The 27,278-nt window shown below is 48.0% G+C and overlaps 1 protein-coding gene and 1 pseudogene across 1 annotated transcript in view; both read right to left on the bottom strand.

Moving 5' to 3' along the window:
- Positions 1–10,348, bottom strand: part of LOC144123743 (cytochrome P450 4F1-like) — a 48,563-nt pseudogene extending 38,215 nt beyond the window's left edge.
- A 5,519-nt stretch (positions 10,349–15,867) lies between these two features.
- LOC144124610 (cytochrome P450 4V2-like) overlaps positions 15,868–27,278 on the bottom strand; it is a 67,010-nt gene continuing 55,599 nt past the window's right edge. Inside the window, exons 9-11 of the mRNA XM_077657401.1 lie at positions 25,198–25,264; positions 22,284–22,463; positions 15,868–16,208 (exon numbers count right to left, since the gene is read on the bottom strand). Coding sequence (XP_077513527.1) covers positions 16,042–16,208; positions 22,284–22,463; positions 25,198–25,264 — 414 coding nt within the window. The 3' untranslated portion in view covers positions 15,868–16,041. The remainder of the gene's footprint in view (positions 16,209–22,283; positions 22,464–25,197; positions 25,265–27,278) is intronic.

The following is a 27,278-nucleotide window of genomic DNA, read 5'->3' as shown; positions in this document are numbered from 1 at the left end:
CATAATCTTACCGGTACTCACCTACGGGGCAGAAAGAAACGTGGAGGCTAACGAAAAGAGTTCAGCTTAAGTTAAGGACAACGGAGCGAGCCATGGAAAGAAAAATGATTTTAATTTGCCCTTCGTTATGGCCACAGATGCGTCAAAGTTCGCAGTTGGTGCCGTGCTATCTCAGGTTATCGAGGGCAAAGAACATCCCGTTGCTTTTGCTAGCCGACAGCTGAGCCCCACAGAGCAAAACTACGGAGCTACGGAAAGGGAGTGCCTCGCCGTTGTCTGGGCAGTAAAGCACTTCAGATGCTACCTTTACGGCCGCAAATTCAAGCTAGTCACAGACTGCCATCCTCTGAAATGGGTGATGAGTGTCAGGGACCCTAGCTCGCGACTCGCTAGATGGAATCTACACCTGCAGGAATACTGCTTTGAAGTTGAGCACAAGTCAGGAAAGACACATCTGAATGCTGATGCACTCAGCCGCACAGCTGCCATGGCAGCTATAGATGAGTTTGTCCCCGTAGTCGACCCCGCCGAATTACGCACAGAGCAGTGCAAATATCCTGACCTGAAGCGAATAATCGAAAGCTTAGAGGGCGCACCGTCTCACCCCGAACAGCTAGGTTATTTCATTGACAAAGACGGCACCCTGTGTCGGCGCACGAGGCCAACCAGGAAAGGGAGACCAGAGAAAACCGCTTGGGAGAGAGTCGTCATACCTCGGTCGTGGACAGAAAGGGTTCTTCGCGCGTTTCACGATGCGCCATGCGCCGGTCATTTTGGCGTAGCGAAGACGCAGGCGTGTGGAGCGTTTGTACTTTTGGAGTGGCATGCGACAGGATGTTAGAGACTACTGTGCGAAGTGTCATTCCTGTCTCGAAAGAAAAACACCCAAGGGACGAAGACCAGCTCCAATTCAGCCGTTCTCTGAGGTTTCGGCTCCCTTCGAGCGGACAGGTATGGACATAATGGGCCCATTGCCCACGACCACTTCCGGAAACAGGTACATTTTAGTATTTGTCGATCACCTTTCAAAATACGCGGAAGCGGTAGCACTCCCAGATCAGAAGGCAGACACGGTTGCAAGAGCATTTGTCGAACAGATCGTGCTCCGACATGGACCCCCGAGGCAACTCTTGACAGATCGGGGAACGAACTTCGTGTCGCAGCTAATGAGGAGAGTTTGCGAGCTGCTTAAGATCGCTAAGAAGCAGACAACACCGTACCATCCGGCTTGCAACGGCGCGGTGGAGCGACAGAACCAAACCGTGGCCGGGTTCCTGTCGCATTTTGTTTCGCGCGACCAGCGGGACTGGGACTTGTGGCTCCCGTATGCAATGTTTGCCTACAATTCCGCAGCACACGAGAGCACGGGCGAATCGCCATTCTTTCTTCTCTACGGCCGAGACCTGGACCAGCCTAGTGAAGTGCCAGAGGGCCCCCGTCGTGTCCCATACGCTTCACTGGACGACTATAAGGTTGAGCTAGAATCGCGCTTGCAAGTGGCGAGGGACATCGCAAAGGAGGCCTTAAAGAAAGCGGCGAAGCGCAGGAAGGAGGTGCACGATCGCAGTGCTAGAGACGTGCCGTTTAATGTGGGGGACAGCGTGTACATTGAAAACTGCCAAAGGCAGATTGGGCTAGCTCGTAAGTTCCAGACGAAGTGGAGAGGACCGTGCGAGGTTGTCGAGAAGCTTTCTCCGGTAAACTTCAGAGTCCGAGACGTAAACCGGCGCTTGATAAGGATACACGCAAATCGCCTCAAGTCGGCACCGGTTCAGTATTCACGAAATGAGGAAAGGGAAAGCGCGGATTTTGATGGGGACAGAAGTGAAGCGGAGCGCGCAGATAGTTCGCAAGAAACGCCCTCTCCTGCATTTGTTCGGCAGGCGCCAGAGGTGACGGCCGGAATGCCACCGAATTTACTTCATGCATTGCTAGAAGAAGAAGCGCGCGAGGTTGCCGCGCAGATAACGCCAGGAGAGGCTCCTGCCACGAGCCCTCGCGAGTCCCAAAGCAGACAAAGGGTCACAGACTTATTTAGTATGACTCATGAAGGCCGATATCCGCTGCGAAATCGGAAAGCTAAGTCGGACTAATGGCGTAAACAGAGCGGAGTTTTGAACTGGTTAGAATTGTGTAATGCCACAGCTCATAACATTGCTATGTGCTTATGTGTTAAGTTATCGGAGTTGGTAGTTAAACCTTTCTGTCATTAAGTAACACCTTCACAGGAGAGCATGCGGAGCGCATGCAGAACCTGCCCTACTTCCTTTCGTTATCTATATTTTTGTCTGTGCCGTGATCGTGCTAGAAGTGGGAGCTCCTTTGTAACTGTGGTAAATTTATTTCGTCCAGTTTGGACTAGAAAGGAGAGGCTTGGGTGCTGAGTTTCATGTTTATCTGTAAAAGAAGATCAGTGCTGCCCCTGGAGACGCCAGTTATGACAGCGGAGGCATATGGTGTTGTGCAGTGGTGTTGAGTGCAGCGAAAAGTGTTTTGTCGGACGCACTGTGCGAGGCGATTCAGAAAGACAAGGGGAGCTGCGTGGACTCAAATGTTCGGAGAACATTCTTCTGGAGGGTGAGCGAGTGTGACATTCCTTGTGTGTGCTACGAGGTACATTCCTTGTGTGTGCTACGAGGTACATTCCTTGTGTGTGCTACGAGGTTCCGCGTTCGACGGCGCGGCGTAGACGGAGACCCAGATGACAGCGGCATCATCAATTACCCAGCCATGCTCTTTGAGTGACGACCAGAACGAAGGGACCCGCCGCCGTCGCCGCGGGGAAACGGGCTTATCCTCCCCAATTGGCGTGGCGGTTCCAGGGGCGGCCCTCGCGAGCACATTCCAGGACAAGGGAACTGTCAGCGGGCCAGAGCGCGCCTTACCTTGAGGAGCGAGTGTCAGTTGATGGATGGAGAATGGAGGCCGGTGACCCGCGGGAACTGTCAGCGGGCCAGAGCGCGCCTTACCACAGCCGACGCTATGCGCTACCTCGAAGACAACATTCTTTCCCTCGGACTCAACACGTGAGGGGGGCGAGACAATAAGTGCGGTGGTATGTTTGTGCGCCCAAGTGAAAGCCCTAGCCCCCCCTCCTTCCCCTCCGGCGTGGGCGTCCTCACCCTAGGGAGTGTGGAGAAGAGGATATAAAAATCGAGAAGCAGTACGGAAGGGGGACGCTCAGGACGACATCGTTCGCCAAGAGGGCCTTCAGCGCCGAAGCCCGACGGCGTGCAGCTTCTGCCAGCAACCGCTCGAGCCCAACTCCGGAGCCACTCCAGAAGTCGTCGGCACGTAAGCTCGGACGCCCCAGCCTCTGAATCTTAATCATGTATAATTATTGAATATATCTGTTTGTTTAAACTGAGCCATACGGTGTCTCTTTGCCTCTCCGTCCCGTGTGGACCTGCGCATTATGGGGGTCATCACAGTGTAACGTTAAGAGATCGGAAGCGGGCTGAGTGGGTGAGGAAACAAACACGGGTTAATGACATCCTAATCGAAATCAAGAGAAAGAAATGGGCTTGGGTAGGGCATGAAATGCGAAGGAAAGATAACCGCTAGTCCTTAAGGGTAACGGAGTGGATTCCAAGAGAAAGTAAGCGTAGCAGGGGGCGGCAGAAAGTTAGGTGGGCGGATGAGATTAAGAAGTTTGCAGGCAAAGGGTGGATGCAGCTGGCAAAGGATAGGGTTAATTGGAGAGACATGGAAGAGGCCTTTGCCCTGCAGTGGGTGTAGTATGGCTGATGATGATGATGATGCAAAATAGGTCATTCTCTACTCAGCATTCATAGATTCCTGGGAGTCCTCATACCACTCCTGGCAGTGTGGTGCAGCGGCTAAGCGATGTGCCGCTGCCCTGCGATGGTAAGTGCTGCCACCGGTGGACCTTGTGCAACCCAGGTTAATTTAACTGCCAACTCCCACGGGGGGGGGGGGGGGGGGCAGGTTGTGATGACGCTGCAAGATCAAGTTAAGTTGCCCACCTGCCTCCTAGATTGCTTCTCTGGGAATTTTTCATGGATTTTTCGCTCATCGTCAGCGACGTCAATGACGCCGGATTTTCTGCGACACGAGCTAGCTCCCTAACGCTATGGCGTTAAATGTTCGCTACTCTAAAGAGGCATGTGCAATGGTCTACATGCGTAGGTACATCAGTCACTCACGTTGTTACAATGTTACAAGGCTTTTCTCGCCGAGCATTGGTTTCAGGAAATTGCACACAAACGGCTTTTCAGACTTCACCTTTCTCGTGAGGAGAGCCTGGAAGGAATACGCGCACCCCGCAGAGCACTAGCGAATAAAACGGCAGTTTCGTAACGAAAGCGCCGTATAACTTTCTCTGTAGGCGAATTCTTTATCTCATACACCTGCATGGAAAGCATACCCCGGCCCAGTATCGCGATTCTCGTAATGTACAGTAACTTTTCTTTTTTCTCACAATCCCCAACTCTGTACACTACTCGCACAAAAAGCTGCGCTTCGAATTACGCAATCGATGAAAGTTAAAGAAAACATTCTGGGCTTTCACAGTTATCCGTAATAACACTACCTTTCTTCCGCTTTGCGAGTACAAATGCCAGAACTTTGTTTAGCGCAGCAGGGGCGTGACACTGTTTCCTCAAGCATGCAGCAGTCTTAATTCCAATATTGTGTGACCACTTAGCTTCACGTGTCCAAACGAGGGCACCTTTATCAAACAGAGGACGCCGGACTGCGTTCGAAGCTTTTGGCGGCGTAGAAACTGGCCTTCAAGAGGAACTTTTTGCTGGGATAGTTGGTCAGTTCTGACATAAGTAAAACGTCGCGAATGAAGTTGTCCGCTGACGAAACGAAGATGAGACGGAAAGAGCGCTCTTTCCTGTTTTACCTTCGTTTCGCCTTCGGGCACATCCATTTGCGATGCTTTACTTACATTAGAAACTGGCCCTCTGCGCTCATACCAAACAGACGTACCCTCCTGCGAAATGCGTAGCCAGTCACCTGCGCTGCTTCAGCCGTCTGTAATACAACGATGGGCGTTGTGAAGATGTAGCTCCCAAATGTCTTCCCCTCGTAGTCCTTGCACGCCTGGAGCACAACACTGAAGATTTCTGGGAGAACGGAAGAGAGAGTCCTGGAAGAAAACAGAATAAATAAGCCTCTCGGTTTTCACGTGCAGTAAAAGTTAGCGGTAGCAGAGTCCTTCAATGCTTTTTTCTGGTCACGAAACTTCCGCCTCAGTTTCATATAGGGTCAGAACTGGCCGCTATAGGCGCCGCTGGGCACTGAAGGGCACCGAGCCGCGGCGGAGCCGCCTGCCTGGCCCAGCCGGCTTTACATCGCGGGAGGTATTTACATCCAATTAGTCGAACATTTTAGCGACAGTCGGTTTAGTTTTCCTTCCAATCTATTCTAACAACAATATGACGACCTTACATCAGAGAGCCGCAGGGAAGGAAATGAAAACGCAACGACGTACAGATACTTTTCTGTAGCAGACGATTTGTGCCGAACAGCGTAGCTTCTTGTTTATTCTGAACTGCCCCTGTTACATTTTTAAACGTGATGCGGCGCACCAATCTCTTGTAGACGGGATAAAACGTTGCCGATGCTGCCAGAAGAAAGTGATACGCGCTACAAGACAGTTGCTTGTCTGCTGCCTTCGCATCGTTGTTGATCTCAAATCTTGAAGCGCGTAACCGCTAACTTGCAGTTTGCGAAATACGAGCAGAAACATGACCACAGTCACTATTCAACACCTCTTAACTGTAGTCTGACAGCTCAAGCGTGAGTCCGCTTTCAAGACACGTATATGTAGCCGGCAGTGGAAGCGCAGGGCCGGACAGAACATTGGGGCTAGTCGATGCGTGCTGACGGGAACGTGCATCAGGCAAGGATGTGATCGGCTAGCGATCGGGACTCCGATCAGAACCTACCACGTCAGCCCTTTTTACACCGAGGCCCCGCGAGGAGCCCACGTCAGGCTCTCGTCCCAACGTCCTCGACACTGAATCAGCCCCGCAACGACCTACCTGCAGCCCTACCCTCCTTCGAATAAGAGATCGCCTTCCCTGCAGCTAAGCACCCGCTTCACCTGTATATTGACCTCTCTCTTGTTTTCCTCCCTACATACCTCCCTTTTAATTGTTTTGCGAGCTAACGCCTTCTAAGTCCTTATTGCTGTTGTCACTAGTTCTGTAGTTATTACCATTGAAGGACTCTGTTATTACTTTGATATATCATACCCCAAACTGCTACATTTAACTCATCTGCATTTCTTCAGTTGTGTATTCCTTAGTGCCCCATCTTCTGTAACTTGGGCTCCTTTTTAAGCTGATGTAACAGTGCATTGTTACTAGCAGGCATATGGGGTTCTAACTGCCATACACCTCATGTATACGGTCAGCGGCTCATCAGTCGTGGACCATATCTCTGATCCGTGTGTCTGAACTTGATTTTTCTTGCATGCTAAGAGGAACTGTTGGTAGTTCTCCCACCCAAAAGTTCTATATGATTGCCACAGTAGGCGCATTGGTCTAATTAATTTGCAAATTCCTAGGTGCCAACTTGCCACTGGATTAGCCTATTTTTAATGCTTCTCATATTGCAGTTCCCAAACCATATTTTATTTATAATGATCACACTATCAAAAAGCTATTAAAACTTACAAACATTATGTACGTATTTTTGCACCATCGCATCCAATCTGCAAAAAATGGGCCTATACACAGTAGGTATAAGAAATCTAAATATGAATAACTAATGAAAAAGCAATAGCAACTCGGTGTTAACAGACAGCCGTGTTTTATATGAAAACAGAGGAAATTATGATTATACAGTTGTCATCAGGCACTCTTCATCAACATTTACAGCAAACAGCGCACAAATCCTTCTCAGAAAGTACTTTTTTGAACATCAATGATGCATATGGTTGTACATACAGTGGAACAAAAGTTTTGCTAAGAACACGATGAAATATTCAAGACATGAACTTCACAAAGAGCGAAAGCACACATATGCAGCTATAAATTAGTGAGATGTAGTAACTATTGCAGCAGGACATGGCAATGCAGGGGACCGGTAGTCTTGTAGTAGAACTCATAAATATAAAGCACAATAAAGCGATCATAAAAGCTGCCAGGCGACTCGTGTATGCAAGCGGAGAAAAAATACAATGTCTTGAGTAACAATGCAAATATGCAAATATAAAGGATGAAATTAAATATAAAATACGACTACAATTAATATAGAGATGAGAGTAAGGTTCAATGCACTGGCATAGAAAAAGGATTCGTACGTACAGTAATGCCAGAGCATTGAAGGACTATGGTAATGCCTTTATTTAGGCCGATGTAGTGACAGGAATCACTGACCATAACAATAAAACTAGACAAACAAGAATGAGCTGCAAGATGATTAGCAGGTAGTCTCTATTTGAACTCATTCCCCAAAAGTAAGAGGACAGTTGGCGCTAGCACCAATTTATGATACGGAAACTTGGAGGCTAACAAATGTTAGGATAAGATTCGGAATATCTCAATTAGCAGTGGGAATTAAAATATTAGTGGTAGTTACAAGACAAAACAAAGAGATGCATGAACTGGAGAACAAACACAACTTGATGTTTTATTTTACAATACTGCCAGCCACCTGTTAGCGGCCCAAGCAGCAGTGGACAAAGAACAAAGCGCTTATGCATACAGGCGCATGTCCGATACCTGTACATCGAGCTCTGATGAACAATAAACAGATACCACAGCTTGTATCGGCAGCAAGGCATGTGCAAAGTTCTACATATTATTTTGCATTTGCTAAATAACATAGGGGATTACCGTCTTGATGCACACAGCAAAAATGAAGATCACGCACACAGCAGTCACAAACAGAGGAGTCAAGCATTAGTCAAGAGGAGCAAATGAACATGTAATAGAGAAAGCAGACAACCCGTGTCTTACAACAAAGTAGATACCAAGAAAATTTTAGCAGAGCGCTTCAGAGTCAGGTGAATAGATGGGCTTAATTACTAGACTGCCATAGTGTGGGCCCCAGCTGGCACAGGACAAGGTTAACTGGAAGTCAATGAGAACGGTCTTCGTTCGGCATAAAATGCAATTCAGTTGGCGATTGTGATGTGGCTTCTTTCAGTGTTCCATTTACGACGCCAGATTTCTTCCACCACCTCTTGGACATAGGGCACTCCCAGTTGCCCGCGGCTGCTTATTCTTTTCTCTAGTGAAAAAAATTCAAGCGTGTCCTCAGAAATAAATGAATTACTTCTGCTGTCGTACTCGCAAAGTGAGCTGTACACCCAACAGCAGCGGATGAAGTACGGCCGTCAAGCAGAACCTTCTCAATAATGTTAATGTACACATTAGTGCAAGCAATTCTGTCCACTGTAAATGATCCGATCTGGTCTTCAACAATTTTGAGCTGGGAGAATAGCTGGTTTGTGTGAACTTGCAGATATCCATTTGACCTTACAAGTATAAGTCCAGAAGGGTTCTCTTGGGCAGTTTTCAGTGTTTCCACACTAGTGGAGCAGCTCAGTGTTGAGACTTTTTCGCGATTTAACCTGTGAGGTAGTCAAGTATACCCTCTTTTGGGGTGTTCTGGTGATGAGAAACTGCGGCTTCAGGTGTAAGTCACCAGGCTCCAAAAGTATGTCGTACAGAAGAACAGCCAGAGAGTCATTTTACCTGAAATTTACATTGAAAGTTTTCAATGATAGAGTGCTTGTTATAGAAATGGCCGAAAAAATGACTACTATCTTTCTTCCAAAACGGTACTAATTTTGGTTAGCAAGATTAGTGCCTTTTGTGGATTGACTTTGGCTCAATAACAATTTTATTTGAGCTACACTTCCATCAGTAATGCAACTATCTACATCCAAAATTTAGTCAGGTACTGGACTGCAAGACACACTTTGAAGGCCCTCAGAGCCTAATAGCTTGCGGATATATTATAGCTCATTCGTCGCAAAGAACAAAAAAGCCATATTCTACAAGCACGACAAATACACACTCGACAAAGTGAAAATTTTAAATAGTGGTATTTATAAGAACGCGAGTGTCCGGCTGATTTCTACGCCCACAACAGGGATAAAAAATCAGCAGTTTGGTCCAAATTATCGCCGCATCTGCGCTTGCAGCCTAAGCTCACTCATTGTTATCGAGAACTGTGGCGTCGTTGATGTTCACAACCCAAGTAAACGACCGTGACGCTGAGGCGTTGTGCCGAGTGCCCCAAAATAGCCAAGAACGAGGAGGACAAGGACCTCACGGAACAAATGCTCAACAAAACAAAATAATTGTGTTTGTTGAGGCCGGCTGAAAGGATCAGCCATTACGACTTGACAAGACACAGCAGCGCTAAATTTGTGACTTTTGATGTCATTTTCTCATCTTTTGCCTTCATTCGCACTCTGTATACCTCTCACCATCTGTAGAAGTATCAGAGCGCAACAACATTCACGGCATTCCGAGCCGCAGCTGGTAAGTTGTGAAGCAAATATTTAAACTTGAATTTGGCGTTTATAACATTTAAAAACCCTTTATATTTATGGATACATTTTTTTCGAGTTTCAGAGGTCACCATTTCTCGATATTTTGTGGCATGCTTGTCATGCATCGGCACCTTCATCCCACCCCATACAGGTGCACATCAGTTTCATGTATTTGTTTTGCCTCTCCCGTCACCTAAGAGGGAATACTGTCTGTCCAGCAAAGAGCGATTAGTTTAGGGCGGAGATAGCTGGAACAACAAATAACTCAACCTGCTCTTCTTCATGGTGCAGTGGTCATCGTTTGATACGCAGGCGTTAGTTCTTCACTCAGCTCTGATTAAATGTTAGATGCGCACTAAACACTTTAGGCAGCTTTACTTGGGCAACTTTTGCCTGTCTTACACAGAGTTGGCTTTGTTACAATTTCGATAATCGTGTGCAATGAAAGAGACTTCCGTGTGTAGAGATTCTCTTGATGCTAAGATGTTAAGCTTTCCTGGATACAACGCTTCCACTTTGGCTCCTTGCACTCCAGATTCGTTACAAGGCTTTTGGAGGGATCTTAGTTATAAACATTGCAACCTTTATTTATAATGGTCTAATGGTTGTGAGCAAAAAAAAAATAGCTAGTACTCATAATATGATGTTGCGCTTGCACACTCAGTTATATGAGCAAGTGGCGAGCTTTCGGGCGCACCAAAAAAGTATTTTTTTTAAATCACCTAGACGGTACTGGAGAATAGCACACGAACACGTTATTTGCGGATATTTTTGGCATTGTTAGCTCTTTTCCTAAACAATAATATTCTACGACCAGGCTCAATTCTCACCTGCCGTGAAGATACCCACCCTACGTTGCTTCATTCGGGCCTAGGAGACAAAGGCCATGTACCAGAAAGGTATCAAGTCCCAGGGCCTTGGAAGCCGCCTCAGCGTGAGCCACACTTTGAGCCGTAGCAGGTATCAGCCCTTGTCGAGCCACACCACGACGAGCACAAAGAGAGTCCATATGACCGCCTTGGCCAGCTCAGAAGAAGCCAGGAAGTTTAGTTGGACAATCGCCGAACGAAGCTCTCTGGTTGCTCACCACTCAAATGAAATCTTCAGTGCGGGGCACTTCACGGCCGCATAGAAGCGGCTTTAGTACTAGAGCCACTGAACGCCTCTCTCACCATTGCCTTCTGGCTACTTTATTTATTCATGTTCATGTGCGCTTCAAGAAGACGGGAGAGCAACCGAGAGACAGATGTTTGGATGTGCAAACAAACCACTTCACCCTCGAACAATTTTCTCATTTATGTTTCCTTCGGCAGCACATCAGCTACGAGGGGAACGGACTTTATTGTCGCGAATCGTGACTTGACTTGGTGGGAAACCGTCGTCGCATTGTGACTTGCGATGGTCAGCTTTCTTCGGCAGCCACCTGTTTTCCAAGGCTGGAAACGAGGAGAATACTGCCGCCAAGCCTTGTAACGTTTGTTACTTTTTCGATTATGTCTGTTTGTTGCTAACAGCACACGACCTTATCGCTTTGTGTTTTGCCGCGGGAGGCGAGATATTCTTAATTATCACTAGACGCGACGTGATTGCTCTGGAGAGGCTGAAATTATGCCCGACAACTTCTACTACGTACGAGATTGTTCCCGGAGTTCAAGGTGCGCTGTCTCGAGGATTCCGAGTCATCTTTCAGTTTAGTGCAGTGACGTCAACTGCCTCTTTTAATGCACGCGTCGCTAGCACCCGCTGTAAAGCATTTTTAAATTTTTGAATGGCACACATCTGTCCAAATCGGGTTTTACACAATCCCGCCTGCCACCTTATGGCCTCCCTGGTCGCCACTACATGACAACATGGATGAACTAATCACATCGTCGGGAATTGCAAGTCGTCTTTTCGTTTTATACGTTTCTTGCTGCCGTGTTAGAGACGTGTCAAATAGGTTATTGCGAGAAAATCACTCCGCTCTTGAACCTCATCGTAAGGCGTCGTATGTTTAGCTGCGTTTCGCGCAAAATGCAGCCCCTTTAAGTTTCCAAAATTCCAGCAGCCGGAATATTCTTCTTTTTTTTTGCGACACTTCGCCATACGTTTAGCCTTTTCCAACTTTGCACGGCCACAAAGCTCGTGTCTATAGCGGCACCCATGTGCAGTTCGTATCTGCAAAGCGGTAACTGTTAATTCGACTTTGAGTGGAGATGTGTAGCCGCTTACCACACTACGGAATGGACATTCTTTGTGCGGCGAGCCCACCGCTGTCGCGCTACTGTCTTAAGTGCCAACTCCAAGGGCCCTTCCTGGGCGTACGCGTCCAGCGTTGGCGCTTTTGGCGTACGCCGGAACGGGCGTCGAAAAGAGAATTGCATCTCCAAGTTCCTGGCGCTGGCTCGCTTCCCCTATCGAGCCGACGGAGAGAATTTCAAGCCGTTAAGAGAAGGAGTTGGAGGGGGGGGGGGGGGGGCGATGAAAGGGCAACTTAAACCACGAAAAAAAGTTCGGGGAACCTGGAAGAGCTTCAAGCCATGAAGAAAAGAGTCACCGAGGTTCCCGCGATCCTCCCATTGTTATAAACCGGACCCTTCTTGCGACGCGTAAGCGAGCGCCCGTGCGCTGACGCAGATATCTAGCACGAACAGATATCGACGCCTCGCGGAGGCTCACTGGCGTCTTCTACAGTGCGCATGCGCAGACCGGTTTTGGCGTACGCCAAGAGCGCCGACGCTGAGCGCGTACGCCCAGGAAGGGCCCTTGGAGTTGGCACTCCAACGCGCTAGCAAAGGTACGCAGGGTTCGCGATGACGTAGCGCAGATCACGTGGACAGTGAGCATAGTCGGTAGACACATGGAAGGCGCCGTATGACACTATTCCGCTGCGCAGCGGAGCACTTGCGATCGAGAGCAGAAGCGCTGACCCCGTGAGAACCCGGAGTTTCGCGTGGCCGACGCGGCAAGAGAGCGATGGTGCGCTACTAAGGCTCGGTAGACACCTAGACGCCCAACAGATCCCGAAGTCGACGGCAAGCGAGTGGTGGACGCTCGAAAACTACGATTACGCAAAGGAGAAGGGTCGATGATGATGGTAGTGAATTTTTATGGCGCAAGTGCATCTGCGGCCATAGAGCGCCATGGCACAAGGTATTTTCGTTTTCTCAAGGTGGGGTCAAAGACCGATTTTCGAAGCATTTCACTCTGATCAAGCCGAGAACCAGGCCAGGGGAAGCTTGTACTAATTTTATCACTGGTGGGTACCCGGACGCACGGGGTATCGAACCCCGCACCTCCCGCACGCGAGGCGGATGCCGAACTATATCAGGCCACCGCTAGAGTAAATAGCAGCTGTTGCTTCTGCAGTGACGGCAGGTGAAGCTATACAAGGACGCCGTGCGAATTGATTCAGAATAAATACTTCAAAACTGACAGCTATTGCGCTTCCTGCACAGTGGTTCCTCTGATATCCGGTCATACCAAGTGTAAACTTCTTGATTTTTTTGTTCATAAAGGCAACTGTTAGTGCAACCCCAACCATACCGTAGTTCTGGCTGTGAGGGAGGCAGTCGGCGCATAATTCTCTCTGTATTAGCTGAACAAATGGACAGCCCTACAAAAGCACAGATGTGGCATAATACAACGTTTAATCCGCAACTGAAGGCTTTATCCCGACGAAGAACATATACAGGATTATCGAAAAAATTATACACCGAAGAACAGCATGACGCTGGCTCGATTCGAAGCGCGCTATGCGCTATTGTGTTTGGCCAATCCGGATAAGCCGAAAACTACGCCGTGGTCACATGATGCCGCTGACATAGCGACCCCGAAGCGAGTGAACGAAAGCGACCGTACGAACGATTAAAACGGAAACTACCATCGTTCATGCATTTGAGTCGGTAGATGCGCACTACACGGTTGTCCGGTACCGAGCATCCGGGATTGTTCTCATCGAAGACGATACGGCGCTACGCAATGTTTAAGGCGATTCCGCCATGAGCGGCACTTGCGCCGTCACATGATGATCAATACGAAGTGACTGTGTGGGGGACGTGATGTTTGCCAAACCGATCATAGGTCAAGCCACTGGTCACGAGGCAGAGGTTACGGCCTTCGGTACGAGCAACAAAAAATGAATGAGCACTTTGCACTTTCAAGTAAATTTACTCCTGCCGTTTTTCGTTTCTGGGTTATCCACATTCATAGACATTTTCGAGGCTTCGTGTTCATCGAGCGCAACCTTTCAGCCGTAGATTATATATTCATTCGAATAAGGGCTGCGCTAGTCTGTAATCTTGAAGCCAATAATTGGGGAGAAAAAAGTGGCAGGATTTTAACGCAGCTAAACCGAGTAGGCGTGCGAAAGCACGGGTTTAGCCTTGTTGGTTCATGCTGTTGCCTTGCTGGGTCGTCAGCACATCTGGCGACGGCCTTAGACTAAGGTTCAACTCTGATCGGGGTTAAACTGGAGTGATCTGTTGGCGCCGCAGATGGAATTTGATGAAGATAACGATGTGCAATGCGCAGCGCGAAAGTTTGTTACAGTTTGACACGAGGCGTGATAGGCGGTGGCGGGGATAGCACAGTGTTCTCGTGCAGTGGACAGCGAAGCTGGTATGTTCGCGTCGCCGCGGGTTCGAAACCCAGTCGCGGAAATATTCATTTCATTTCCGCATGGGCTGTTGCTATGCTAGGTTTGGCCAAGGTCACCCTCATGGTCACCCTCCCATTGGTTACAGGCGGCGCGGTGCTCCTCTGAACTTACCAGAGCTTACCCGAGTTACTCCGAGGCTTTACTGAGTATTTTTGGTTGGGATCGTGTTAAGCAGTGCTTTCGCATTAAAACATCGAGGTTAAATCCAACTGCTCTCCTAGAATTATTGCGTGAGATAGCTGATCGTACCGTAAATTTTTTGCGACAGTAGCGACCCTGCTAGTAGTGAATATGGGACATTAAGGACATACACACCGCGTATAATCCGATTTCAGCAGTAATGTGATGCCATTGCAAGACTGAGCTCCAGAGAAGAGAATAATAGCTCTGACATAAGTGGCTAGATCAACACACACAAAAACACTTCTTCAGCCACCGAATAACAGGAATACCAGCAGTTTGACCGAATGCGTGGTTTCGGTATCGTTCTCCGTGTCCGCTTTCCCGACAAAAGATTTGAGAGGCAATCTTACAATTTTTTCTGCACCAATAATGGCTTCTCAGCTGCGTCCACTGTGCCACCTGTATACTGATCACAGAGGGGCTGCAGTTGGCGTATACGACCGCAGCGATGACCTCGATTAAGTTTCGCGCTTTTCCGGACGGCGGGTTAACAACGAGCATCGAATGTGCGCCGCAGAGCAGCGTCGCAAAGCCAACAAGCACTGCTGATTCGGCGGTTATTTGCAAGCAGAATGGTTCTTTAAGTTCACTGCGTGTAGTGAATGGTACTAATGACGCCCTTTTCATGCACCGGCTATGGCATTAGGTAGGACAGATACTTACAATTTGTTATACCTGTTATTTTGTTCACCATTATGAATGTACTCACTTTGCTCCACGTAGTTTTCGTACGGGCTGTCACTACTTCTTTGGGTGAAGCAATGAGCCTCGTATTCTCTCTTTTTCCCTCGTATTCTCTCACAAAAGCGGCGATGAATAGGACTCCAGGAACGCTCCCCTCCGCGTACGTTAGTGGACTGCGCCACGTGCTAATCAAGGGAGAGCGAAGGCAACGACGCACTGCTGCTAGCACACTTTAGTCACCCCTGAAGAAGGGACCGAGTTGGTCCCGAAACGTTGGGTAAAGTTAAAAATATTGGCTGCCGTCAGTTTTCTCTGAAATACTATCATTTTCCTTCCCAGAGCTCGCTGCGCTGTCATCAACAATATTTCAACCCCTTTAGTTAACCCCAGGAATCGGCAATCACGTGTAATTCATTTGAGTTTAAGTTCGCTTCACTAAAACTAATAATTATCGCCCTCACCAAATGTGGCCAGACAGCGAGGTTTAGTTTTCTGGTGTGTAGTACGTGGAGCCCTTAAGGAGCCCATAAAGATGGAAATGTCTCGATGGGTAAGAAAAGGGATCTCTTTACCATGCACAGATTTAGAGCCGACTGCGCTGCACGGCTGAGACGGAAACCCTGTGTCCAGGTTACTTTGGCAAAGACGGTACATACATCGAACATTTAGAGTCATGTAGCGTCATTCTTGTTGGGTCGCGACGCATAAACAGGGAGGGTCATTTCATTAGATACGCAATCTGATTTTGGAAGCAATGGTTGAACAGAAAGCGATTACATTATTCACCACTTTGCTGGAACTGGCCTATTGACATCATATTTGAGAAAATCTTGCTCAAAAGGCGTTTGCACGCGGCTATTGTTCCATTATGATGACTATGGACTGGTTGTATGGACAAAGAAACAATTTATTCCCATACAAACAGAGAGGCACTCAGATTCCAATACTCACCGATGCACTAGCAAACGTTATATCACAACGCATGCTTTACGGTCATACACTTTACACTACAATACACTTTAATTTCTGTACAGATGCGATTGGATAAGGGCTACGAGTGGTCCCGCCTGTGGAACAAGACAGGGAGTCCTCCCTTTGCTTTGAGGACGATCTCAAATGTCATGTCCACTTGTTCGAGCGGACTTGTAGACTCGATGGTAAACTTGGAGAGGATCTTGGCCAGCACAACCTTGACCTCCATCATGACGAACTTCTGGCCTGCGGGTGGGTAGCGAAAGAAATCATTTAGTTGAGGCTTTTTAGTTAAGCAATTGTATCTGTTGCGCTCATCAATGCGACGACTGCGCCCAGCCTCTCAAACTGCTTTGAGCTCCTCTCGTCGCAATTGTAGGATACATGTTCAACATTCTTGGACAAAAATTTTGAAAGGTGAAAAAAATCCAACGTACTGGTGTAGCAATATTGACGGTGATGGTGCATGATTCCGATACGTAGCAATTTTTTTCTTTTTTAGTGTTTCCATCGCTCGCGTCGAGCTGTTAAGACTGCCATAGAAAACCAATGAGGAAAGGCTTTAGCGATAGAAAAAACGTTAATAGCAAAAGAAATGCAAGCCTGCCGACGGGAGATCTGCGAATGAATTGATTGTTGTAGTGAAATTGTCCAATATTCGAAAGAAGTGCTCTCACAAACTCTTTCCCGTTCAGAAATGCTTTTGTCCACAATTGTTGGCATGAGGCGGCGGGACGGTCAACGGTGGTCACCGGTGGTTAGGCCAGCCTTTCAACTCTGCAGGAGGGGGAACCAGTGTGGCGCTCGCCCTCAAAGTGAATACGCGGACCAGCGCTCGTGGTGCCGACCCCCGAACCCCTGGAATCTAGGAATCATGCTTGCCTTGCAACTCGAAGACTTTACGGATGTGGCGACCACTGAGAGAGTGTATGTGGTCACGTGAATTATCGTGCAGACTTAGCGCAACAGAACAGAAGGTCCGTGAAGAATAGACGACATGGGCGCTGAATTCTATCCTTCACTTTCCTTTGTTTTTGACGGACTAAATCTGCAAGATGTCAGTTGACCAAATGGGCCTTTACGCCGTACTGGTGACGTCATTGGGGTCCCGCTTCTCGTGCGAAAAGAAACACTGACGGGGGACGGTCTGTCCCGTTCCAAAGCGTGAACCCTAGTTTGTTTATTGGGCATTGACTTGAAATGCTGTTTAATCAAGTGCTGCAAGGAAGGACGAAGGTGACCTAATATACTAAACAAGCGTCCAAGCTGTTCTTCCGGGGAACGAGCTTATCTCCAAGGTGACCAGCAGGCAGGGCGATCACCGGTCTCTCTATACGAGCACGGCGGGTGAAGGCAAGGCACCCCTTCGAAGACGAGTGGCTCAAAAGACAGTGAAATGGACGGGACTGGCATTACGCGCTGCACTGGTTTGACGGTCTAGTGTCTCCTGCGTAGCTGCCGATTCAAGACATGCAGTCACAGCTGACACGTGCCGAACCCTGTTGCCACGCAATGGTGTTCGCAGAGTATCACGCGTCCGATACCCGTGAAAGCACCGCAGTATGTGTCTGCAAGTGGCAGTTTAACCGCCCGGTTTATTTCAGGAATCCCTAAATAAATATGGATGAGCAGCCACTCGAAAAGCACGCGTATTATTGTTCGCAAAACCTTGCACACGAAAGGCGATTTATTTGTGATGGCCACCATTCTCAGGCAGAGGCTAGCTATTGTCGTGCTTACTCGTGTAAGACCCGCACGTTTTTTTTTTCGATTTTCACCAGGATGCGGCACTACCAGAAGTCTGGCCTTCATGCATTATAACACCTCTAGAAACTATGTAGCATTGCTTCGATTTCTGCGCACATTAATGCAACAGCTGAGGACAAGTTATAAACACTTTTATTGACAATTCCTCACTGCTTTCTCTTTCCGATAACCACACCTCATCAGTGCATCAAAGAGATGATCACATACTGTGCCGTGCATAGTGCTGGTAACGCCGATAATCTTAAATCCCTTTGAGACCATTTTGGCGGGAAACGAATGTCACATGCCGAAAATACACTTGCAGACTTGAGAAAGCCATGCCTTCCAAGGTCGCCCAGTCGGCTTCGACTCATGGTGGCCCTCAGCCATCTACTCGGCGTAGCACAGTCAAAACTTCCCTTTGGGTGGCAGCTTGACGTACACGTACAGAGGCTCCAGCATGCTCGACGCGTCTCCAAGGTTAATAGACAAATCCGTCAGCGCAACTCCGAGTCGGGCCTTGATCCCAAGCGTCAGGTGTCCCCGAAAACTGCAGAGGACGAGAAGGGCTTTGCATCGTAGCAGACCTACCGGTGGGTTCTGCCACAGTGCCTGTATCCAATAAAGAGTCCGTTAGTTCGACATCCAGCCATTGTCTTGAACAGAGACCGCAAAGCCTTCGGGATACTTCTCATTAGGAACAAGTCTTCCTGTTGAACACCACGAATGGAGGGAATTGCCGACCGTCAGCGGCGATGCACAGCATCACCGTTCAGGTTTGTCGTTCGGCGCAAGTTGTGCGCAAAGCGCACAGTGACGCTTTTAGAACCTTCAAAGTCCACAGTCGAACTCCTTGGCAGATCGAACCAGACACCGGTTTGATCCGCATTTGCAATCTTTGAAAGATGGTAGCCGCGTTCTGTCCGACGTGCGTTCACAAAACGATGCAACTTCAACAGCTTATCCTCCTATTCGGCTGGTAGCCTTGGTACAATGTAGTTTGTAGGGCTGGGCACGATATTTGAAAAAAAAAAGTCTACTCTATACCGATACCTAGACTAATACCCTGAAAAACTATTTCCGACATCGATACAAGATTCCGAAACAAAACTGATTTCCGATAAAGATGCTAGTTACTGTATCGTCGATATTTCGCTCTGAAGTAGCCAATATTAACAAAGCTTGTAATAGTATTTTTCAAGTTAATAAATTTTTCCATGGTTTCTGGAATTTGTCAGTGTATTATATAGCGCACTGGATTTGAAAGGGCTCAAACGAATCCGGCCTCATGGATTTCTCGAGTTTTTTAAAGTTCCACTCTCGGCGCAGCTGGTTTCGCTAACGATTTAGCGTTGGAAAGAAGCAATGGTGGCGTTTAAACTGTAGCTTCCATAAGCAGCCTAACGAATTCTTTTAATGCTATTGCTTTTCATGCGAGCCGATCTCTGAGCTCTTGACTACATATGAATAAACTAGAAATTGTTTCTGATCCTCCTCGTTTGTAACAACAGTATTCATGGTGTGGCCTCTACCTTTGCACGTGCTTAAAGGTGCAGCCTCCGTGCGCTTATTAAAGCCGAACAGTTAAATGTTATTTCCCCAGCAGTCTGTTTAACAACCGTTTGAAAATGAACATTCTTCCTTAAATGCTGGAAGGAAAACAACAAAGAAAACAGGCTATAAGGCTTGATTAGGCAAAACATATCTCGCACTTATTTTTTATTTACGTTTTTTTTTGCCTAAAGGTAGTGAGTAACAGCATTTTCTCAAACCGCTGGTCCGGAAGAGCCTCTTGATGCTGTCGTGCTTTAAGCGAAGCAAATGAAAAAAGCCTCTCCACAGGAGCACACGGCCACGTTGGTGCGTTGTATTTTATAACACTGACTTTTATTGATAGATAATAGTGAAGCACAGCCACGTCGACTCGAGGATTCTCGAGGCATAGTTAAGAAACTAAGCTTTCACCAGTGCCTCCTGAGAACTAATTCTTGCAGCGCTGCTCAAGTAATCGAAAGGAGTATGTGAGCTTATGCCTTTGACGCTGCCGGCGCTCATGACCCCACTGATTTGCATGGGGAAGAGAGCTTGACGTATATGCTGCTTACAAAGTAAAGAAAAAATGTCCTGTCAAGTCCTGAACATGCAGACGAAAATCATTCATTTCTGTTGGAAACCACCGCAATTTGAAAATAGAAGAAGTGAAGGGGCGTTCTTTTAACTTGTTTCTACAATAACGGTCAGCTTGCCTCCTCGTCCCTACTGCCACTTTGTGTGCAGAAGCGCAACATATAAGTTGCGTGTCTGCCAAGCCACGAACGTAGGAAGAAAGACGATCGTGACTGGGCCAGGAGCATTGGCATCGTCTGTTCCTAATTTTTCTCTCTATTCATCGCGTTGCTATCTTAGTGGGCTTCGCCGACCCAAATTCTGATCATAGCAGCCTCCAATTCTGCAGCACGCTTATTTTTTTTTCAGTATCGAGTATCGTTAAAATACACGATACTCAATAAATGCATTTTTGATACCAATACTCCTATTATTTCATTTCTGGAAAGCGGTACCTAATATCGATGCGCAAAATGTACCGAAAAATGGTATCGAATATACGTGCATCTTTGATACTGCCCATGCTTGGTTGTTAGGCTGTGCATGGACAGCTAGTGCTGATTCATTCATCCATGAATCCATCCTCGGTTTCTCCTGAAGTCTGTTGGTATGATGTCCACGTGGCCGACGATAGCCAGAGCTTTCAAGCGCGCCATCGCAGATCACACCACGCAGCCGTTACTCTTGGTGCCATGAATGTAAATGACGAGCTCCTGTCTATGTTTTGGAGACTTGCGTGGTTGATTCAACCAGCTACCGACGGTGTAGACATACTGCAAGCTCAGCATCTTGGGAAGACAAAGTGCATCAAGTTGACCTTCCAAGGGAACGTACGTGAAGGGTGGGCACTTTCGGCATGTAGTTAGGCCTTTCGTCCCGAAGCCTCTCCAGTGGCGCAAATGCATGAAGATAGGACACGTGAGTAGTGTGTGCAAATTCCCCATCGTGTGCCCACGGTGTACTCAGGCACACAGCGGCGATTCTTGCCGGGCAACAGTCCTTACGTGTGCCAATTGCCGCTGCCCTCATGACGCTGCCTCAAAAGATTGTCCTCGCCTGAAGAGGGAAAGGGCGATGCTCAAACAAATGACAAGAGACAATTTCACGCACAGAGAAGCTGCCGCTAAGGTGCGACGACGTTGTCGATCTCGTCACAGACCTTCTAAAAGTGTAGCAAACATTTGAAAGGATCGTCCAAGAATTTCCGAAACTTGTCCTCCCCTCCACATACTACTTTAAGGATTGGAAGACATATGACTGGCGAGGCACAGACGGTTGTCGCAGACGGGCCTTGGCCATCCCTGCCTGAGCTACACACACCCGCAGTGACCAAGCAGGTATTGTGTACTCTGAGTCCCGAGTCTATTGCTAATCAAGCACAAGGCCCAACTCCGATCCAAGACCTGGGCCGGCAAGTGACTTGGCCATCGCTCCCGAGGCGCTGCACATCATCAATGATAGAACAGTTACCGCGCAAGTAGGTCAGAAACCGGCCCAGGTCGCATACGAGCAAGTGATTGCAATGCTAACACCAATCGTGAAAGCCATGCGTGTGCTGCTTTCCAGCTTGCACATGCCAGCTGCACAGAATGCACTGCAGGTGCTGGATTTGTTGAATCCAGTGCTTGCAGCTGTCCAACAGCTGGCACCACGCATCCTCCAGTCTCATGCTTCCGATACGAACTCCGATGCTTACGTTGTCATCCACATTATCAGCCGCAACGGCAAGCAGCCTTTCTTGACACTGGAACGTCTGCGCTGCCTTGTGATGAAGGGCCCTCGATCTGTTCTACTCAGGTCGCAGCAGTCGGCAGCCCTCAATGTGTGCAGGCTACAGCTGCGGCGGCCTGTCACTTACAGTGCGTGTGTCATTGCCTGTCGTGCTTGCTACGGACCGCATTGCTCTACTTCTTGTTATTATATTACGCCCCCTCATCCCTCTCTCCCAGTGCAGGGTAGCCAACCGGAACATTTTACTGGTTAACCCTCCTGCCTTTCCTCTGCCACATCTCTCTCTCCCTCTTTCTTGCGTGGTTTTCTGCGGAGAGCCTTGCGGGTTTTATTGGTCACAACGAGGTCATTTTTCTGGATACGTCAAGTTCGTACGTATATCTCATCGACGTCGTACTTGCGCCTAGCTGTCCGATTACCGTGTTGCTCGGCGTGGCCGAGCTTGAAAGCCGCAGTGAACGACGAGCAGCAGCGACAATGACGACGACAGACGCCTGAAAAGCACCTTGCACCATCCACTCGTGCATTGAAGAACTGGTTCGTGATGGTCTCAGTTTCTGTTTTCTTTTTTTCTAATTTCTGCGTCCCTATGTGGGGGTGCCACCATCATACGGGTGCGTGTCTTCCACGAGTAAATACCGTAGTTTTGAATCTGTGGATGTATTTTTCTTTGCCACATTTGTAGGCAATGAATTTGGCCAGTGCAATTTAGTGCTAGAACGTCCTTAAACCACTCACCTATGCAGTTTTTGGGACCAGCGGAGAAGGGAATGTAGGCGTACGGGTGTCGGCGGCCGTTCTCCTCAGACATGAACCTCTCAGGCATGTACTCCTCAGGGTTTTTGAACTGATCCGGATTTCGGTGGAGGCTGAACATGTTGATGTAACAGGAGATACCCTTTGGCAAAGTGTGGCCCTCTGCAGAAAACAGGGACAGGTTAGTACCAGCCCGCCCGTGGTCATAGTGATTGAACATATTCACGGTGCTGTTTGAAGAGGTCGTAAATACGTATATACTCATTCAGTATATACATAACGGTTTTTCACCGCGTACACTCCTCAGTGGAAACATATTCAGCTCCAAATAAATATTTTTGAATGCATTCGACCGTTCCACACATTAGAACGAGCTTTCTAAAAAGGTGTGGCGTAAAAACCGATATGAAAGGAAGTTCTGGTATCGCAGTGCTTCAATACGCTGGTGTAAAAGTTAATGCTGTATACTTTAGCGGCGAAAGCATTTTGACTTCACACTTCGGGAGGATACTGCGCAACTGAGTAAGGCGACGGGGTCATGATGCCTGATTCTGATTTATATGGCGTCGTAATTATTCTTTATTCAGCGACAAAAACTGCACTACGATCCGCTTGCATAGTTTGCGCAGGTTAATGACTATTGGGAACCTTGGCGTCTGCGATGTCAAGGCCCATTTCAACGAAGATGCCGATTAGTAATAACGATCGCACTTCCAAGTATTCAGCTGGTTTGTAGCTGCCAATCTCGCGCAAACGAGCAGCGTCTCGAAAAACTAGGGAAGAAATACCGAACGGCCTCTGAGCTGTCTGCATACGCGCAGAAGCCTGATCAATAATCAGAGAGGTCAGACTACACCGCTCTCTAACTTCCTGGTTGCCTCAGTAAGCCGATGTGAAAGACGCGACCCAACTTAAGTCGTCTGCCGAGCCGCTGTGGCCGCGCGTAGGCAGCCGTAGCCCCATTGCATACTTTCTCTTGAAAAGGCTCACAGAGAAGAATTGTTCCCGTGAGGAAACAGCAAGTAGCACCTTCCCAAGTGCTATACGTGCTGCCTGCTTTGGAAGTTTCGGAGAAGCACTGCACGTACCATTAAGTCTTCCAGGATTCACCTGTATAGTAATGCGAAAGCAGAACTGCCTCCGCAACTAACTACATATATAGACAACAGCAGTCTCAGTGGCTCAGCACAAAGTTGGCTCAAACTTGGCTCATTCGAAAACTGGAATCCCAGCCACAGCGGCCCTGTTAGATGGAAGTGAGATGCAAAGATGCCCCCGTGTTTGAATGTTTTTTTCTTACGGTTATGAATTCTTCGAAACAGGCGACTTGTGAGAAACCGTCTGGCGTCCATATCTTCGTTGGAAGGCTTGTTATGCGACATCAACGGACTTTTACAGACATGCACACAAAATGTGATATCAGATTTGATATGTGTGAAGAACGGACTACCAATGTCACTCGGCTGCATTGAGTGAGATGCTTCAACGAATTGTAAACCGCGTGTTCCACCGAAGATTGTCAGCAATTTTCAAAAATAGGCTTTTTGAGTTAGGAGGACACATTTCCCGGCGTAGCATTGTAATCGATGTCGTGCATCATAATACAGCTAATTAGGGCTAGCCAGTAGGCTCTTTACTTAATACCGAGCGGTTCACTTTTTAAATATATCAGTTAGGCTCCTTTATTACCGGGAGGCTTTAAGCCCCCTGTAAGTGACATTCATATCAGTTTTTAGAATTTCGAAAATTTCATTCTTGTCTCCGGTGCAGAGCAAGAAATTCTGTGGCGCACACGGACGACAACAAACCGCGAGGTCAGAAAAAGCGCTGGGGACGCTTACGAACAGACCTCACACAGCGGTACTAGTGCCACGTGCTCCTTTCGCAGCGCCCAACTGTGTGCGGCGAGCGGGCATAGAGCACGTCACAGGCATGTGATTTACTGCACCGCTGTCAATGCGATGCCCAAATAAACACTCTCGTAACTAAAAATCGAATTTTAGAAAATTGCTTACAGTCTTGACTCTTAAGTGCATGAAACGCCCTGTATGCGTGCAGCTATCCTATACATACAAGCGCTAGGGCCCTCAATCAGTTACCGTGTCTATTCGCTGAAAGGCTCGCCCTCTTTTAAGGCGAAAGCCTTTAATGGCTCATACTCGCAGCGACCGTCTGTTCGGTCACGCGACCTCGCGGTGTCCGTCCGTTACATCCTAGGTCACGTGACCTTGTCACATGATCACAACCTGCTAACTGGGCTGTGTACAAACTGCCCACTGTGGCCGGTGGGGTGATCCGCCGCTAAGCAACAACTGCGCATGCTCAGCGTGACGACACCGCTCAAATTCAAATCAGTGCAATGAGTCGCAAACGGCTTTCGCCTTCCCGCAGTTAAGAGATATCGAAGTGCCTCCGACGAATTTTTGTTCGTCAGATATCTTTTTCAAATACTGTAACGTCCGAAACGTTACAATCGGAGACACAGGCACACAGAGACAGGCAGCCGCTAGGTGTAAGACACTAGCCCACCAAAACCGACATGAACTTCTATGTCCTCGTCTACGTCCCAGCTCTCGAAGTCGTCGTCGTTACACCTGTAACCATATCTTTGTTCCCCGTCACAGTGCACGAAATATCGCTGAGCCAGTTTTGCAATGTAAAAGAGTGATTTTGAAAGGCAAGTAGGCATTTCTTGAAGACTGCGCCGCACTTTCCTTGCTGCTGCCTCTGCGCCCATTCCAAATTAAATAAAGTTAGTACTGGGTTTCATCGAGTCCCGTCATAATTAGAAGCGCACAGAAAAAACAATGGCCACGCAGGATGTTAATGAGTTGCACCTATTCTGCATTGAACTTTCACTCTCATAACAAACTGCACTCGGGTACAAATGGCTTACCTATGACCAGATCTTGATCAAGAACCTTTCCGATGAAAGGAAAGGGGGGGCACATGCGAAGTGTCTCCTGCAATTCACAAAGTGCGGCATGAGGACTAATGATTTCAGCTGGAATAATTGTCTAAGTACTGCTCACGCAATCCCAATGACGTGCATGCTCACCAGGTAGGCTCAAAGCTTTGAAAGTTTCCACAATTATTGACCTGATACGTGGACACATTGTTAGTACAAACGAAACGAGTTCGTTCCAATTATGTAAGAACTAAAATAGAAAGCTACGCGTGCAATGGCCATAATCGTTAGCACTCACAATGTTTTAAGCCAGAAAAAAGCGTGATTTAACCGGAATTTTATAAGCGTGAGCAAAAGAATGACAAAATTAATTCCTATAATAGCTATTTGCCGATCGTCGGTGGATCACGTGAATGCGTTCCCGTTTTCTGCTCCTGCTGATGCTGTTGTAGCTAACGGCAATGTATGCGGATTTAGGTATTCTGTACTTTACAATCACAGATCGTTGGGAGTCCTCATACCACTCCCGGCGCAGTGGTGCAGCGGTTAAGCGATGCGATAGAACCCGGCAAGTGTCTCTTTAAAACACATCCACCGATGGGGCTTGTCAGAGCTAGGTTGTTCTTCCCGAGAAACCTCTCGTGACCAGTCATTAACTGCCGCCTCCTGCGGTGAGCAGGTTGTGATGACATCAAGAGGTCATGCATCATGTGTCATGTGTGACGGCGGTCGCCATTTACGCTCACAGAGACCCTTCTAATGCTCACGCATTAATAAGACGTGGCGCAAGCTTTTATAGTGCGCTAGCACTAAATCTTCTACTCTCGAACAAAAAAAAGACGTCTCTTTTAGTGCGTGAAGTCAGCTAGGCCTGCAGAAATAAAATAACGCACGGCACTTAGCGCTACTTGCGTGCTGTGAATACGAAAGCATGCACGCGGGGTGCCTGTCTTCGGTTCTAATGCAGCTCTAATACAGCGGCCAGCGAAGCTATTCTGTTCGCGCCGGCCTGGGTCCTATACCAACTCTATCAGAAATCTTTATTTGAGAAATTCTATTTTTCTTTCTTTCCTGATGACGAAGGCACTTCCGATGACGTCATGAGGTCACGTGCGTTTTCGGTGCGTCTGGCATGGACGACAACGCCGGATTTTCCGCCTCGCGATGGTTGGGACAGCGCCGCGCCTAGGTTTTGAACCCGCGGTGGAGCGAACTGATCAGCTTCGTTGGTCCGTGCGCAACAGCACTATGTTATCGCCGCAGCTGATCGCACCTCGTGTGGCCAGTCTCTAGCGCTGTGCATTGCATGTCGTCGTCTTAATAAACTTCCATCCACGCGCAATGGATCCTGTGGTGTCCGTGCGCGCCGCTGATAAGGTACTCTGCGAAGTGCGCATGCGCTGCCGAACGGTTGAACGCCGGGCATCGCCTGCTAGCGGTCGCTATTCCGTGCGGGTCAAGAACCCATAAGCATGGAACAATAAACGTCGTTCTGCCGGGAACCTCTCTGCTCCTTGTCACGATTGTCGGACACGTAACAGATCCTGAACACACCGCTGTCGTAGCGCCCTATTAAGTTTCATTAAGCTGTTCCAAAATTTTTTGCGTGCTACCACTGAGGCCCTCAGCCACCGATTTCGCCAATATTTGGCTCAAGACTGACGACCTTGAAACGATAGCCTCAAACCGAAAGTGAAATTAAACGTGACGTGCTAGTGTACATGCTGCGCATTTCGCCAAGTAAGCTAAATCGATTGTAATTTTTTGTTGACTCTTCTTCTAGCATGTTTGTTCGCTACAAAGCAGTGCCTATAAAGCGCAATATACTACAGTATACTTAATATAAAGTGCACTTTAGGGCATCATCTGTTATCTGAAAACTGAGGTTCACCCTGGAACAACAGTTACTAACCGCTAGAGGTAGTTCAGCCACACTTAAAACTTCTAAATAGGTCGAATGAGACCCAGGCTTAAAAACTGACTTTCTGAACACAAAATGTTTGTGCTCTAGAACACTACTAAGATACCAGGCTCAATACGCCTGCGAAGTTTGAGATTCTCTTACTATA

This window comes from Amblyomma americanum, chromosome 3 (genome assembly GCF_052857255.1).
Source record: "Amblyomma americanum isolate KBUSLIRL-KWMA chromosome 3, ASM5285725v1, whole genome shotgun sequence".
NCBI classification, from domain to species: Eukaryota; Metazoa; Arthropoda; class Arachnida; order Ixodida; family Ixodidae; genus Amblyomma; species Amblyomma americanum.
The sequence above is the reverse complement of the archived record's forward strand: the minus strand, read 5'-3'. Positions and strand labels throughout refer to the sequence as shown.